The sequence below is a fragment of the Arachis hypogaea genome, chromosome 10, assembly GCF_003086295.3.
Source record: "Arachis hypogaea cultivar Tifrunner chromosome 10, arahy.Tifrunner.gnm2.J5K5, whole genome shotgun sequence".
Taxonomy (NCBI): Eukaryota; Viridiplantae; Streptophyta; class Magnoliopsida; order Fabales; family Fabaceae; genus Arachis; species Arachis hypogaea.
In genome coordinates, this window is record NC_092045.1 from 92,179,161 (window position 1) to 92,193,587 (window position 14,427).

The following is a 14,427-nucleotide window of genomic DNA, read 5'->3' on the forward strand; positions in this document are numbered from 1 at the left end:
AATTAAGATGATTAAGATAATTAGTAATGTGGAGTTTCGAACGATTGACGTCTTTTATTCTCCTTCTTCTTAGCATTGTTAAAGGTTAATGGTCCAACATTTTTTTCTTTAAAGGTTGGATTTTATTTCATCAATGGAGGAGAATGAAAGTGAAGGTGGTGAGATTGGAGAATGAAAGTGAAAGTTGAAACGAAAGTAAAAGTTAGGGAATGGAGTATTTAATTTGGAGAGTATACAAGTAGAGGGACTTGATAGCATGCATGTTTGACACGTAACTGGGGGAGGGGGGATCGGACGGTCCGATTTATGTACCTTCCCAATCTCTAATCGGACCGTTCAATTACTATGCTTCAAATCGGATCGTCTGACTTTTTTTTATGATAGCCGTCATATCTTAGTAAAGCACCCTACACTCCCATAATCCTGGTATACTCCATATTTCTCCCAATATAAAAAATAAAAAAGTTCCATATGAAATACAATTTTAAAATTAAAAAAAAATGAAAAACCTTCTTCTCGCTTAAAGGCTCACAGCCACCCCTTTTCACATTTTAAAAAAAAAAATCACTCTTCTCGTCAATTGCAAAAAAATGATCCCACAGTTAGGGTGTTCAAATCCAAACCAATCCAAATTAAACCGTTCATCCAATTTAATTCAAATCGAAAATTGATTAAAACCGCACTAATTCGGATTTGATTGGATTTTATTTTTTACAAACCGCTGGATCGGATTGGATTTCGAATCTACTTTTCAAAACCGATCAAATCCAATCCAAACCACACAATGTGCTAGAATATTATTATTTTATTATTATATTTACAATTATACTTATAGCATGTTCAATTTGTTATATATTTTTATATTATTCATATATTATTATTATTTAATAAATATTTTATGTTTAAAATATTATTTATTTATTTATTTTGACTAACTTATAATTTTATTTATATTGTTATGTTATGGTTGGCTTTTAAAAATATTGTTAAGACTTGTTATGTCATTGTTGATTATTTAAAATTTGATGTTGAGACATGTTATATGTATTTAATTTTTTTAATTTACAAAACCGCAAATCCAATCCAATCCAAACCGCTTGAAATTGGATCGGATCAGATTGGATTTTTTTTAAAGATCATCCAATCCAAACCGCACCGCAAGTAAAATTAGTGTTCGAATTGGATAAATTTTTTACTCAAAACTGATCCAAACTGCACCGAGAACACTTCTATCCACCGTACTCTTTAAACATCTCTTTTTTCCATCTTTGGAAACAACACCAAAAAAAAATCTTATATCTAAATCTAAATATTATATTTGTTATTTTTAAAATATATTTATATATTTATATATTAATATGTTTTATATTTTTAAAATTTATTAATACTTTTTTTTATTTTTTTATTTTTATTTAATAAAATCTATCTATTCATAAAAATTAACGTATTCAATGCAAAGGGTTGAATTTGTTTTATACGCACCGGTAATATTTGACAATTAAGAGTTATCGAGGGAACTTTAATTTGAATAAAATTAAAATAAAATAAGATTTTAATATTTTTAAAATTTTTAATAAATTTTAAAGACAAAATATAAGTGAAAATTTATATACAATTACGTTTATGTAAAATTAATATTTAAAAATTATTAAATAATTTAATAAATTTTATATAAAATATGAATGTTCACCAAAAATATAATTTGTTCCTGCTATATTTATGTAAAATACCTATTTTTTCGCCCTTCATTGAAGCTCTTGCGTATATGTGGGCTGTAGCTGTAAGTAACTGAACTACTAAAACAATTATAGTATAGAAGACATGTTATAGTGTTTTACTGTAAGCAGTGAAGTTCAACAAAAATTATATATGGAAGACATGTTATAGTGTTTTTCTTTTATATTTGGATTTTTTAAATTTTAAATTTTATTTTAAAAAATAAAATATAATTTTTTATCGGTTTATTTTGTAAGTAAGATAAAAAAATATAAAAAAATATTTAAGAATGAAAGATTATTTTTTATTTTTTAAAGTAAAAATTTAAAATTGAGAATATTTAAATTCTTTCTTATATGATAATTTTACGCTGCCAAAATTATCCCTGCTTTACTTTTTTTTTGAGTAAACTACTATTTCTACTCATAAAAGTTGAAAACGCTGACATATCTATCCATAAAAAACAGAAATTACCATTTGTATCCATAAAAAATGGTTTTTACAAGAAAAATTATCCAAATCCAAAAAAATTAAATAAAATTCCTAAATTACTCTTCTTTGCATCATTACCACTATCATCTCCTCTCTCTCTCCTCTCTCTCTCTCTCTCTCAATGTTCTGCTAGGGCAAGTCTTGCAGACTTCAATGGTGCAACTAGCTCTACCCACCCGTGAAGCATCGGGCCTTCACCCTGAAGAGGATGACACCATAATCAGAGTTCACGCTCGGTTCGGCAACAAGTGGGCCACCATAGCCCAACTCCTTTCCGGCAGAACCAACAATGCCATTAAGAATCACTGGAACTCCACCCTCAAACGCAAGTGCGCCTCCATGGGTTTCATCGACGATCCTCACTTCGTGCAGCCACTCAAACGCTACGCTCCGTCAGCACCAGCGTCGTCGTACCCATGTCAACGGTGGTGGTGAGGTACTCGTTGCCGACGGTAATGGCGACGACAGAGGGGACGGGTTGTGGCCCAACTCATCCATGCCCTTCACCACTTTGAGTTCCCTGTTTTTTATTTTCTTTTCGCTCCTTTCCATAACTCAATCTTCAACCTCCTTAGGCAAAGACCCGAACTTTAGCTTCAGCTCATGCTGCATAACAAAAGCATCAACTATAGTGTTGTTGTTATTGCGTATATTAGTAGTAGTAGTAGTAGTAGCGGCAGTTTCGACTGAAAACCCTAATCTCTTGAGATTGTCGATTCCAATATTGGAGTTAGGAATTGGGGTTAGGGTTTGGGGTATACTAGGAGGAGGGAAAAACGGATTATGAGTCAATTCGAAGAGATTTTGCAGGTAAGAAAGAGTGTGGGGGCAAGGAATCTGAAGATGGCTCTGTTGTTGTTGATGATGATGAAGCCCTTTTTCTGGGTTAAGAATTCAAAGAAGCAGAAAAGAGAGAAAAGCAAAACACAGAAAGAAAGCGAGAGGAAGAGAAAGAGGAAGGAGTTGGCAGAGTTGACGGATTATGACAGCAGTGACGAGCTTAGAAAATGGAAGGAGAGCGAGAGGATGGGTTAGTGGTGTGGTGGCAGTGTGGGGGAAAAGATGAGAACATTAAGAGAGAGAGAGAAAGAGGAGAGGGGGAGGGAGAGGGAAGGAAATGATAGTGGTAGTGGTGGAGAGAAGGAAAGTTTAGTAATTTTATTTAATTTTTTAGGGTTTAGATAATTTTGTTTGTAAAAATTATTTTTATAGATACAAATGGTAATTTCTGTTTTTTATGGGTAGATATGTCAGTGTTTTCAACTTTTATAGGTAGAAACATGGTTCTGAAAACTGGACCTGACTGGCCGGTTCAACCGAAAAAACTGGGAACCGGTCACCTAACCGGTCCGGGTAACGCTAATAACCAACTGGCAAAAAACTGGCCAAAAAACCGGTCGAACCGACCGTTACCGGCAAACCGGAAGAACCGTCCGGTTTTTTGCGGTTCAGTAGTTTGCAAATTCAGATGCCAAACGACGTCGTTTTGGCATTTTTTTTTTTAAAAAAAGGAGAAAGCCGTTCGCGAAACCACTAACCCTAATCTGATACTCCCCCCTTTCTTCCCCTTTCTTCCCTTTTCCCCTAACCTAAATGAGATTTGGCGCCAGTGTCCATAGCCACCCACAGCCATCAAGGCCACCAAGGCAACCATAGCCGAGCTTGCATCCACAGCAGCCGCGACCACCACCGGCCGAGCCCGCCTCCTTCTGAATTTGGTAAGACTCTGTTCTTTCACCTATGCTTCTTGATTTTGATTTTCTGAGGTTCTGATCTTGTTCTGTGAGCTCGCCTATTCTATGCTTGATTTTGGATTTTGATTTTCTAGCTGCTTCATGAATCATGATGAATATTGCATTGCTGCTTCTGTTAGCTGCTTCTGTTTTGAATTGCTGCTTCTGTTTTGCATTGCTGCTTCTGTTACCTGCTTCTGTTTTGCATTGCTGCTTTTGTTACCTGCTTCTGTTTGCTGTTTCATTATTTTCATCATTGCTGTTATTGATTTTGAATATGTTTTGCTGCTTCTGTTTGTTGCTTCATGATGAATATTTTGATTATTTTCATGGTTTTCTGAAGTTTTTTTCTGGTCTTTGGTTTTCTGATTGTTATAGATGGAACAATTACAAAGTAACCCACATCCACAAGATTCTCAAACTGGTTCATCCAGAGATAAATCTGATCCAGCTTGGCAGTATTTTACAGTGAAGTATGACAAAAATAACAAGGCTCAATATACATGTATTTTCTGCTTGAATACTTACAATGGAGGGGGGATATATAGAATGATAATTATGATTACCTGTTTATGATGGAGATGTTGGAACACTTAATGATAATTATGATTTTTGATGAGTTGCACCTTTGATTAGTTGAAAACTTGCTAGTAATTGTATCTTTTGAATGTAGAACATTATGGGTTTGTCATTATGTACATTTTATTTTTTATTTACTTATAAACTTTGATATTTGAAGTTGTTTGTGAACTTCTAATATTAAGTAATGGATAATTTATTATGTGAAATATTAAATTTTATTAAGTTAGAGATCATTGAATTTATATATCTAAGATTATTTTAAATTTTTTAATAATTTTATTTAATATTTAATTAAATCGGTTAAATTCCGATTGAATCCCGGTCAAACTAGTAAACTATTAAACCAGTAACCTCACCAGTTTATTGACCGGTCCAGTTTTCGCAACCTTGGGTAGAAATGGTAGTTTTTTTTTTCATTGATCTAACTTTAAGATGAACACGTTGAAGGCTGAATCAGAACACGAATAGAAAGAATTGGCTGGAGGGAGCGTAGGTGAGTTATCACGGTGGAGATGGAAGCACCGCAGTCGCAGTCACAGATGCAGGTGCAGGTGCAGTTGCAGGGTAACAGCAGCCCCAATCCTAACCCTAACCTTAGCCCGATTCGGAGTACGGGGGGAATTTGGCCAACAATCGACGGACCTCTGGGGCTGTCGGAGGAAGAATCAGTGAGCTACGCGCGGCGGTTCTACAAGTTCGGGTTCGCACTTCTTCCTCTTCTTTGGGCCGTTAACTGCTTCTACTTCTGGCCCGTCCTTCGGCACTCTCGCTCCTTCCCTCGCATTCGCCCCTGTTCGTCTCTCTCTCTCTCTCTCTCTCTCTCTGTGTTGAAATTGTTATTGCTCATGAACTGTTTTGATCTTTTGTATGCTCTTTCATCCACTTGCGATTTGTTCGTACTAGTTAGTGAGATAGTGTTTCCTAATCACTTAGCCGAAAGTGTCTTGGCATCTTGGGTTCCTCCACTTACCTGTTGCTAAATACATAGCTTTTCGAAAAAGAAAAGTAGGAAAATATTCAATGTTCTGACATGTTGGAAATTTGAAAGCAATGATAGATGCAAATGCAAATCAGGGAAAAAAATTGCATATGCAGGGTGCTTGCGACCAACTTGATTCTGTTGAAACTATGTACATTTTGCGGATAATCCCTCATGTAATGGTCCTTTTACTATCTCCATTGGTTATCTTTGCCTGTTGGTATATCATGATTTGGTTGGTTGCAGATAGCAAACTACTTGACAAGAAATCGTTCTTTGGTGAGCCACCTTTTTTTTCTTTTGTAAGTCTGCAATATGATATGGGAGGTCATAAGAGCAGTAAACTATGTATCTGAAGGAATATTGATGATCTTGGGATGTAAAAATGCAATATAAGTGCTTGACATTCATTCCCGAATCTGGGGTGAACGTTGTACCAACCAGAGTACACACTAAAATTCATTTTGCATCATCCTTCACCCTTCTAACAAGTCTGGCATCAATGTTCTCATAAGCATGACAGTATTCCTTGTGTAGTGACTAGAGTGCCTAACAAATTCTCGTTGTAGGGGAAGAACGATGTATATTTGCTTCAAATTTATATCTGAAATTGATAATTATAAAGTAGTGACTTAGTGCTGTCCATAATAAATGGATTGGATTTAGAAAGCTCTCATAGCTTCATATCTGGAAGTAGGTCTGAGTTTTGCTTTATTATGACTGGATTGTTGAATCTATTTCAACCGTTTTTTGTAATTTTTTCATTAAATTTTGTCGCCATGTTTCTTTTTGTAGTTGTTTTAATTTATCAGATATCCTTATGCAGATATTGTAGGATCAGCAGTTGGGTTCACAGTATTCTCGGCGCTTCTCTGTACCTGGGCTCTAACATTTTCGCTTGGAGGGGAACGCCTCTTTGGGCCGGTCTGGGATCAATTGGTTATGTACAATCTTGCTGATAGGTTAGGTTTAACAGCCTGGAGCTAGTTGTGTTGTGTGTGGCACCTCTAGGCCTTTAATCACGAATGAAGAAAATATGTTGATGCCTGTATCTAGTTACTTGGATCTATACTTACTGAGACATTGATTTAGGGTTTCCATGTTGTGGATTTATTATTGAAGCCAAATATGATACATAAAAGCAATGTTATTTTTGGTGAAGTAAAAGCAATGTTTTGGAAGAGAATGTTCATGCTTTCCTAATCGCCTATATATTATGCACAGCTTGTAATTAATTTCTAGACTTAATATGTCATTCCATTCAAATCTTGCTTTGACATGTAACAGTTTCTTTGTAAAGGTCTCTTACTTTAATGATGGAATACAAATGTGAGCTCATAATGCACACAAGACCACAACAAGCATATCAAACCATCAATATAAATGACTAGAGTGCAAGAAATTGAACTGTTTTGTGAAAAATTCATGGTTCATGATGTAACATTCATTCAATGGCTAACTGTATATGATCTCTAGTATTTGTGAGGCCAAATCAGTAATGCCATGATGAAGTTCTAAGTCAGAAAATGAGGTTATGAGTTTCCGCTTTAGGTTCTCTACCGACTCCAATGTGGTCTCAGAAGGTGTAGAAGCACTGAGGGAGCCCAACCCTGGATTCTGGCTATTGAAAACAGAGAAGATAACTGCCGCAGCTGAACCGCGATTCAGAAAGAAGTGGAACAATCCTTTAGGGATCACAAACACATCGCCTGCTCTCAGAGACTTTTGGAAAAACTGGTTTTGCGTATCAAGAAATGCTGCTGCCAGCACCCCTTGGTTGACATAGATCATCTCGGTGGCTCTTGGATGATTGTGGAGGTTTACCATCCCGTCCACTTCAATGTCAATTCTACTAATCGAGATGCCAAGCGTGTTAAGGCCGGGGAACTTGGAAGCACTAACTATGTTCATTGAGGAGCCGAAGAAATTGTCTCTAGGACCAGCCCTTGTCAGTTCTGCGGTCTTGAAATCCTGAGCAGTGTTGTTGTCTTTACTCTTGCAGGGTAGGCCATTGATGAATATGGTTTCCTTTTCTGGCAAAGATGTCGGGCATGTATCTTGTAGATTATCACAATCTGCTGAGCAAACATGGATGATGCAGGTAAAAGGGGTCGCAATGAAGAACATGAAGAAAAAGGAAGAACATAAATTCATACTCATGTTTTGATTTAATTCTCCACTAATAAGTCAATATTTTCCTGCTGTAGTTTTTCTCCACTAGTAAATAATGGTGGTGTTCCAAATTATATATGTACATGAAGATGTTAGATTCTTTAACAAAGAGTTTTGGGGTTGCAAGAAATACAAGTTATCACATTCTTGGAGTTCACTGCTGGCTTTGGTATTAATATGATTGTGTGAAGGTGCATTTGCTTGGATTGAAAGAAAAACCATCCACTCTATTGGGTATAGTAGAAGTGCTTGTTTGATGATGCACCGAAAAGTAGCTATCTAGGGAATTAGGGACACTGATGGGCTTGAGTATGTGCTTATTTTCAAATGGTAAAGTTTGAATCAGATAATGTGTCAATTTTGTTAAGCCCTTCTCTGTGTTTTATTAAGCCCAACCCTAATACGTTTTCACCATCACTCTTTATACCTACCCCACTATTCCTACCTGTGTTGCCAACTTGCCATCATCTTCTGTAAGAACCGGTTTTGGCTCTATATTATCATTGCCAAAATTGTTGTTACGATAATCACATACCTAAAAAACATTAAATTATACAGTTACACGATATTATGTACATTTATCCATTTGTAAAAATATAGATCAACTTTAATGAAAATAAGATTGTTAGTTATATTATTTAATACTCCACACTCCTGTATTGTATAAAAAATGACAGAAGTTTCCTAATAAACATGACACAAACACAAATCTCTTTCTTTAAAAGAGGTTAGTAACAAATCAAAAGTATAACTTAAAAGAAGGGCAATATTTCCAATTTCTTTATTTTGATATTGAAGAGAAAATAGTATTTTACAATATTATTAGAATATGATGTGTTTAAGAGGGGTGTGGTATAAAGAGAAAATAGTATTTAATATGGGTCGGGTGAAACCGGGTTTGATTTGGTTCAGACCCGACTTGAAATATGTACCGGGCCCATTTTTGAGATCCGAACCCGATCCTAGACCCGATGAAACCTATACCTTTTCGGGCCACAACTATACCGGGTGAAATTCGGGTGAAAACCGGACTGTTAACATTATATTACCTTGATACCTTCTTGTAAGTTAGCATGTAAAAATATCCAAATTTCCAAGACTCTAACCATTATTTGACATGGTAAAATTCACTTAGAAAAATATAACAAGAACCAACTCTTCTCTAAAATTAAAGCATAACCATAATCAATACTAATATTGTCTAATAACACCAAATATTTAAATCAATACAAATAACACAATATTATACATTAGTCTAAAGTCTTATGCATTTTAAATATAAAACATTAACTTATAGTCTTATATATAATGACTAATAACACAAAATATTAAGATTTACAATACTTAAATTCCACATAATAATAGCCATCATCCATCACTAATAATACAAAATATTTATTGTGTATGGTGACTGGGCCACCGGACCGATTTCGGGTGACCCGAGCTATGGTCCGGACCCAACCCGAAATAATGACCGGGTCTATTTTTGAGACTCTTACCCGACCCTAGACCCGATGGAATCACACCAAATTAGCCTCTAAAGTATTCGGGACCGGGCCGGGTCTTCGGGTCGTGCTCACCCCAGTTTAACCAAGATGTGAAAGATATAAAAGCCTTTAAATTTATGTACTTGAATTTGAGAATGTACAATTTGTGTATTTGAATTTTATTTAAAATTTTATAATATATAGATATGAAGAATCAGACCCTTAGATTTCATTCTCATCCTCTCTCATCAGTAAATCTGATCGTTTTATTTGTTTAATAACAATTTGAAAAAGAATTAACTCCATCAAGAAAAAATACTAACCCTTCTACTAACATAGCATTATACACCAATTTCCTTCAAATAACAAAAATGAGCCAAATATTTCCCAATAAATAAATAATAATAAAGAATATAAAAGTTCCTCATTTTTAATTTCATAAAAATAAATATAGAAGAGAAACTCAATAACCATATTTAAAAATTGGAAAGATAGCAGTATTGTTTCTCCCTTACAAAGTAGTGCTAGTACATGTCATCTGATCTAATCCCAACACATGAAACATAAAGCCATGTTCCATCTCCATTATTAAAATTTCTCATGAGTATACCTTTTTCTATTTAAAAAATGATTTTCCATGATCCAAAAATTTCACACATTCAGTGTAGTCAACCGTGGGAACTCTTTCCAATGAAAAAACAGCCTGTACAAGAGTAATAAACAATTATAAAAAAAAAAAAACAGCACTAGCAGAAAACTCATTTCATCGGTCACACCCCAAAGCCTAACTCCACGTTCAACAGCCACCAACCATGGCTAAAAAGGGGTCACATACCAATAAAAATTGGTACCCTGCACGTTCCAATCTCAAAAAACACCGATCAGATCTTGTGCCCATGCCACCCATGGAAGGAAGATGTCAGATTAAATTAAGCTTCATTCAAAATCCCAATTCAATTTAGCTCATTTTTACTTATCCACCAAGATTCTGGTTTCTGCATTAGCAAGGCTCATTTGTAGTCTCGTACTTCTTCAAGTAATTTGTGTAAAACCGTTGGGTTTTTACCCATTGTCAAGAAGGTGAACACCATGATGAATCACTGCTAGTGTTCTTTAAATCGGGGCATGGAACAGGAAACACCTTAGTGGCAAAACCAGATACATATTCACAATGCCATTTTGTGGATGCGGCAATTCCATGCAGTGTGATATTCTTGAAGCATAAGCCTTCAAATGATGACCCCTCTATACCTTCTAAAACCGGTGCTTTGGTCGAATTCACACTCACAATGTTGCTTATAGAGATGTCCTTAAATATTGGAACAGCATTTGGATCCCACCCATCATCCGGGTGATCATTTGAACCTCTACTGAACCTAATTGGTATCTTCACTCTTTCCATTTTTATGTTGCTTATGCTAACATTGGATATATAGCCACCTCTACCCTTATCGGATTTCACCCGAACACCAGCTGCAGAATCCCACACATGTAGATCCTCAATTGTGATATTCGAAATTCCTCCGGACATCTCACTGCCTATTCCAACTCCGGAACAAGTTGGGGTTGTGCCTGAGACTCTCCTCACTATGATATTTGTGCTAGGATGCGCCATGGTGATTCCATATTGATCCCAACCACTCTTGATGGCTACTAGATCATCTCCACTTTCTATGTAGTTATCTTCTATGCATACGTTGGTGCTTGAGTCTGTATCATCAGGAAGGAAAACTCACTAGACTATTGCTTGATTTATACTGAACATTTTGTCCTCGATTTCGTGCATTACAAAGGAAATGGATTGGGAAAAAATGGACAAACCTGGGTCTATGCCATCGGTATTTGGGGCATTAAGAGGAGCCAAGATTGTCATCCCTTTGATCACAACATTTCTGAAACAAAGCAATCTTGTCAGTTAAATCACTTTCCTAAGTGTTTGTTGTCCAAAAGCCAAATACAAGGAGGCCACAATTAATTTTAGTTTTAAATTGATGCACTCAAATTGAACTTGCTACAACTCCAATTGTGCACAATGCAGAAGATCCCCAATCAGTTGAATTGAAACATTGGTGAATTCAACTAAAAATACATTAGAACTTAGAACACACTATAGCAGAAGAGACAAATAGCCAAAAAGGATGGTACCTGCAGTAAACAGGATGAATGGTCCAAAAAGGAGAATTTCGAAAGGTGAGGTTTGATATGAGAACATTATCGGAGTTAATTAGTTCAAGGAGGTGGCCTCTTGTGTGCTCCAATGTTCTGTTCCACCAAAGTTCCCACCACATCTTCCCTTGACCATCAACTGTCCCATTATCTCCTACATAAAACAAAACGTAAATATTTACATGTCTATAAAAACAAAAAAAATTGTGGGGTTACCAAAATAAATGATTCACCAGTTTAACCTTCAATTTATTGTTTCGGGAATTCAAGCATTTTCTGACTTTTTTAAAAAAGGACATGAATATACCTATTAACTAACCCCCTTTCGACATTTGGTCTTCAAAATCAAACCTGCTTTTTCTGCAATACATAGGTCCTGTCCCACACATTACGGTGTCCGTGCTCTTGGCCACTAGCACCAATCACGGGACCCTTTATTTAAAACTATTTAAATAACCCCCCATAAAAAGAAAGAAAAAAAAACTACTTTTTCCTACTTAATTTGTTGTTAAGAAAAGTAATTGAAAGTAAAAAAGGAAAATAGGTTCACAAGTTTTACCTGTGATGATAACATTCTTGATGCCATTTCCATGTATAAGGCTAATATGTCTTCCTCCTAACCTCTCTCTTCCTCTTCCATAAGATGGCAACGGCTCAATTATAGGCCATTCTTTTACGTCCTGGCAATTGAAAATTTTAACATTGAACAACTAGCAGTACTTTCAGCAATTGGCACAATTAATTAATTAATTAATTAATTAACACAAAGCTAAAAGCCTAAGGACAGAATAAATGAACAAAAAAGACCCACCAAGAATCAAGGTACAGAAGCATTATTATTTGGACGGTTCCATGTGATTGTTGATCCTAACCATATGTAGTGAAAGAACAAACTATTCAAAAAGCTAAATCCCGCAGAAAGCTCCAAGAAAAACCGAAAAGCATATGATTTTCTTATAATTTTTTTTTAAAAAAAAAGAGTGACTCAAAGATCAAGAACATTCGTTTTTTTATGAGTAACTTTTTAGGCCCACATTAAATGAAAAGGGACAGAAACCGAAATCACATGCAGATCCCTGAGCTGGTTTTGATAAATTCGCACATAGACAGTAGAAAAACACCAAATATTTGGGTTAGGTTCATCTAGTGTAGTTAAATACAGTAGTAATAAACAAAAATAAAAATAGAAGACGTAGCTATTTAATACTTTATACACTGAAATTAAATAAATTTACTTTTCAGGATCTCCCGTAGCAAGAGCCATTTCACGTAAAATACTATTACGATAAACATAACTGCAACTTTAATTCAGAAATGGGCATATATAGCAAGATTAACAGTAAAAATAAAAAACAGAGACGAAATCAAAGTTGATAAAAAACAAAGAAAAGAACGTGAAGATCGAAAAAGTGGGGACACCTGACCTGAGAGGCCAAAAGAAGAGCACCTTGGTTCAAGAAAAGGGTGAAATCAGAGGTGAGATTGAAGGGAGCGGTGAGCCAAGTTCCGTTAGGGATATTAAGCTGGGACCCACCACGGTGTTGAAAGCGCTGCATGTAGCGAATGGCTCTCCTGAAGGCTTCGGTATTGGATGTTTTGCCGTCGCCGACGCCGCCGAAGTCCTTGATGGACATGACGAGCTTCCTCTTTGGAAGCGCCCTGAAGAAACCGGAGCATGTGATCGGATCCGATGCGGAGGAGGAAGGGACGGATCGTTGCGGGCGAATGAGGGCCCAGTTGGGAGGAAAGAGGTAGGGAGTGGTGGTGGAGAGCTGAATGGAGAAGATGGTGATGAGGGTAAAGAGGAGAAAGAGGATGGACCATGAGGGTCTTGCACATGATCCTATCGTCACGCTTTGAAAGTTTGTTTTCTCCGATTCCATATTGACGGAGGAGTGGGTTGTGGTGGTGGCGAAAGGGATGCGTGTATAGCTGATGGTTTTGACTTTTGATGTGAGGGAGGTGCCCAAAATTGAGAGAATTTGTTTCTTGAATCTACTACGGAAGGAGTGTGGGGTGGATGGGTGGGTCCGGCTTTGGAAACTCACAGAAAATACTTCTCATACGGTTGTGACTTTGTCTCCTGGGGTGTTCTAACTTCTAACTCTTTCCCTTGTACAACTGGACAACCATTTTGTTCAGAACAAGGTTATACGAGGAATAAAATTTATTATTTTTGTTCGATATTTATTAATTTTAAATATTATAGACTAAATTTTAAATTTTAATTTTAAAATTTTAATAGTATAAATATAAAGTATTATCTAAAATATTAGTTAATATTAATAAAAATGATTAATGTTTAATATTTTTATTTATTATTTTATACCTTATTTTAAGGTTAAGTATGATTTTGGTCTATGCCAAAAAAAATTTTCGTTTTCAACATTTTTTTCATACAAAATCGTTCTTAAGGTTTGAAATTAAGTTTTAAAATTGTCCATTTTATTTAAATATTAAAATTTTGGATCAAACTAGTATTTTTACCCATAATAACATTACGAGAATATAAATTTTTTAAAATTACGATCCACTTTATTCTGACAGTATAAATTATGCATGACATAAAAGATTTATAAAATTAAATTACTTCTGCAAAAAAAAAGTTGTAAACTAATAACAATCTCCGGCTAAGATGACCAATATCTCTGTAGATAAAAAAATTAAATAATATGATTTTTAGTTATTATTTTTACATAAAAAGTATAATTTTTATTAATAATTAATTTTAATATTTGTTATTTAAACTTTAAAATAATTTAACGTGTATATTTTTATATTTAATTAGGTGTTAAGTCTGTTGCACAAATAGAAATAATTAATTTTTATACTTACTATTTAAAAATAATATTTTTTCTCTATGTATATAAAAATATAATTAGATATTAGCATAAAAAAATCATACTGCTAGTTATAAAAGTAACTCAAAATTAATTTTTTTAAACAATTGAATTTTGATTCTAACTTTTAATTATAACATTAGTATTCTTTCCAAATTATATATAATAAATATTTGAAAGAAGAGAAATGAAAATATAGATTAAAAAGATAAGCAATGAAAATTTAAAAAATATGTATATAATAATAATACTTTTTATTT

General features: G+C 34.8%; 3 protein-coding genes across 3 annotated transcripts; 1 reads left to right on the plus strand and 2 right to left on the minus strand.

The window, feature by feature from the left end:
- Window positions 1–4,885: 4,885 nt before the first annotated feature.
- Window positions 4,886–6,683, plus strand: LOC112715933 (probable gamma-secretase subunit PEN-2). Its single transcript, XM_025767764.2, has 2 exons — window positions 4,886–5,315; window positions 6,329–6,683. Exons 1-2 carry the CDS (start codon window positions 5,036–5,038, stop codon window positions 6,487–6,489), a joined length of 441 nt encoding a protein of 146 aa, XP_025623549.1. The 5' UTR covers window positions 4,886–5,035; the 3' UTR covers window positions 6,490–6,683.
- A 106-nt stretch (window positions 6,684–6,789) lies between these two features.
- On the minus strand, window positions 6,790–7,738 carry LOC112715932 (germin-like protein subfamily 3 member 4). Its single transcript, XM_025767762.3, has one exon. The coding sequence runs from the start codon at window positions 7,660–7,662 to the stop codon at window positions 6,958–6,960; it is 705 nt and encodes a 234-aa protein (XP_025623547.1). The 5' UTR covers window positions 7,663–7,738; the 3' UTR covers window positions 6,790–6,957.
- Window positions 7,739–9,612: 1,874 nt separating this feature from the next.
- Window positions 9,613–13,446, minus strand: LOC112715929 (probable polygalacturonase). The gene is made up of 5 exons (XM_025767759.2): window positions 12,752–13,446; window positions 11,887–12,007; window positions 11,307–11,481; window positions 10,983–11,053; window positions 9,613–10,871 (listed from the first exon to the last, which is right to left on the minus strand). The coding sequence occupies exons 1-5, from the start codon at window positions 13,208–13,210 to the stop codon at window positions 10,234–10,236; spliced, it is 1,464 nt and encodes a 487-aa protein (XP_025623544.1). The 5' UTR covers window positions 13,211–13,446; the 3' UTR covers window positions 9,613–10,233.
- Window positions 13,447–14,427: the final 981 nt, after the last annotated feature.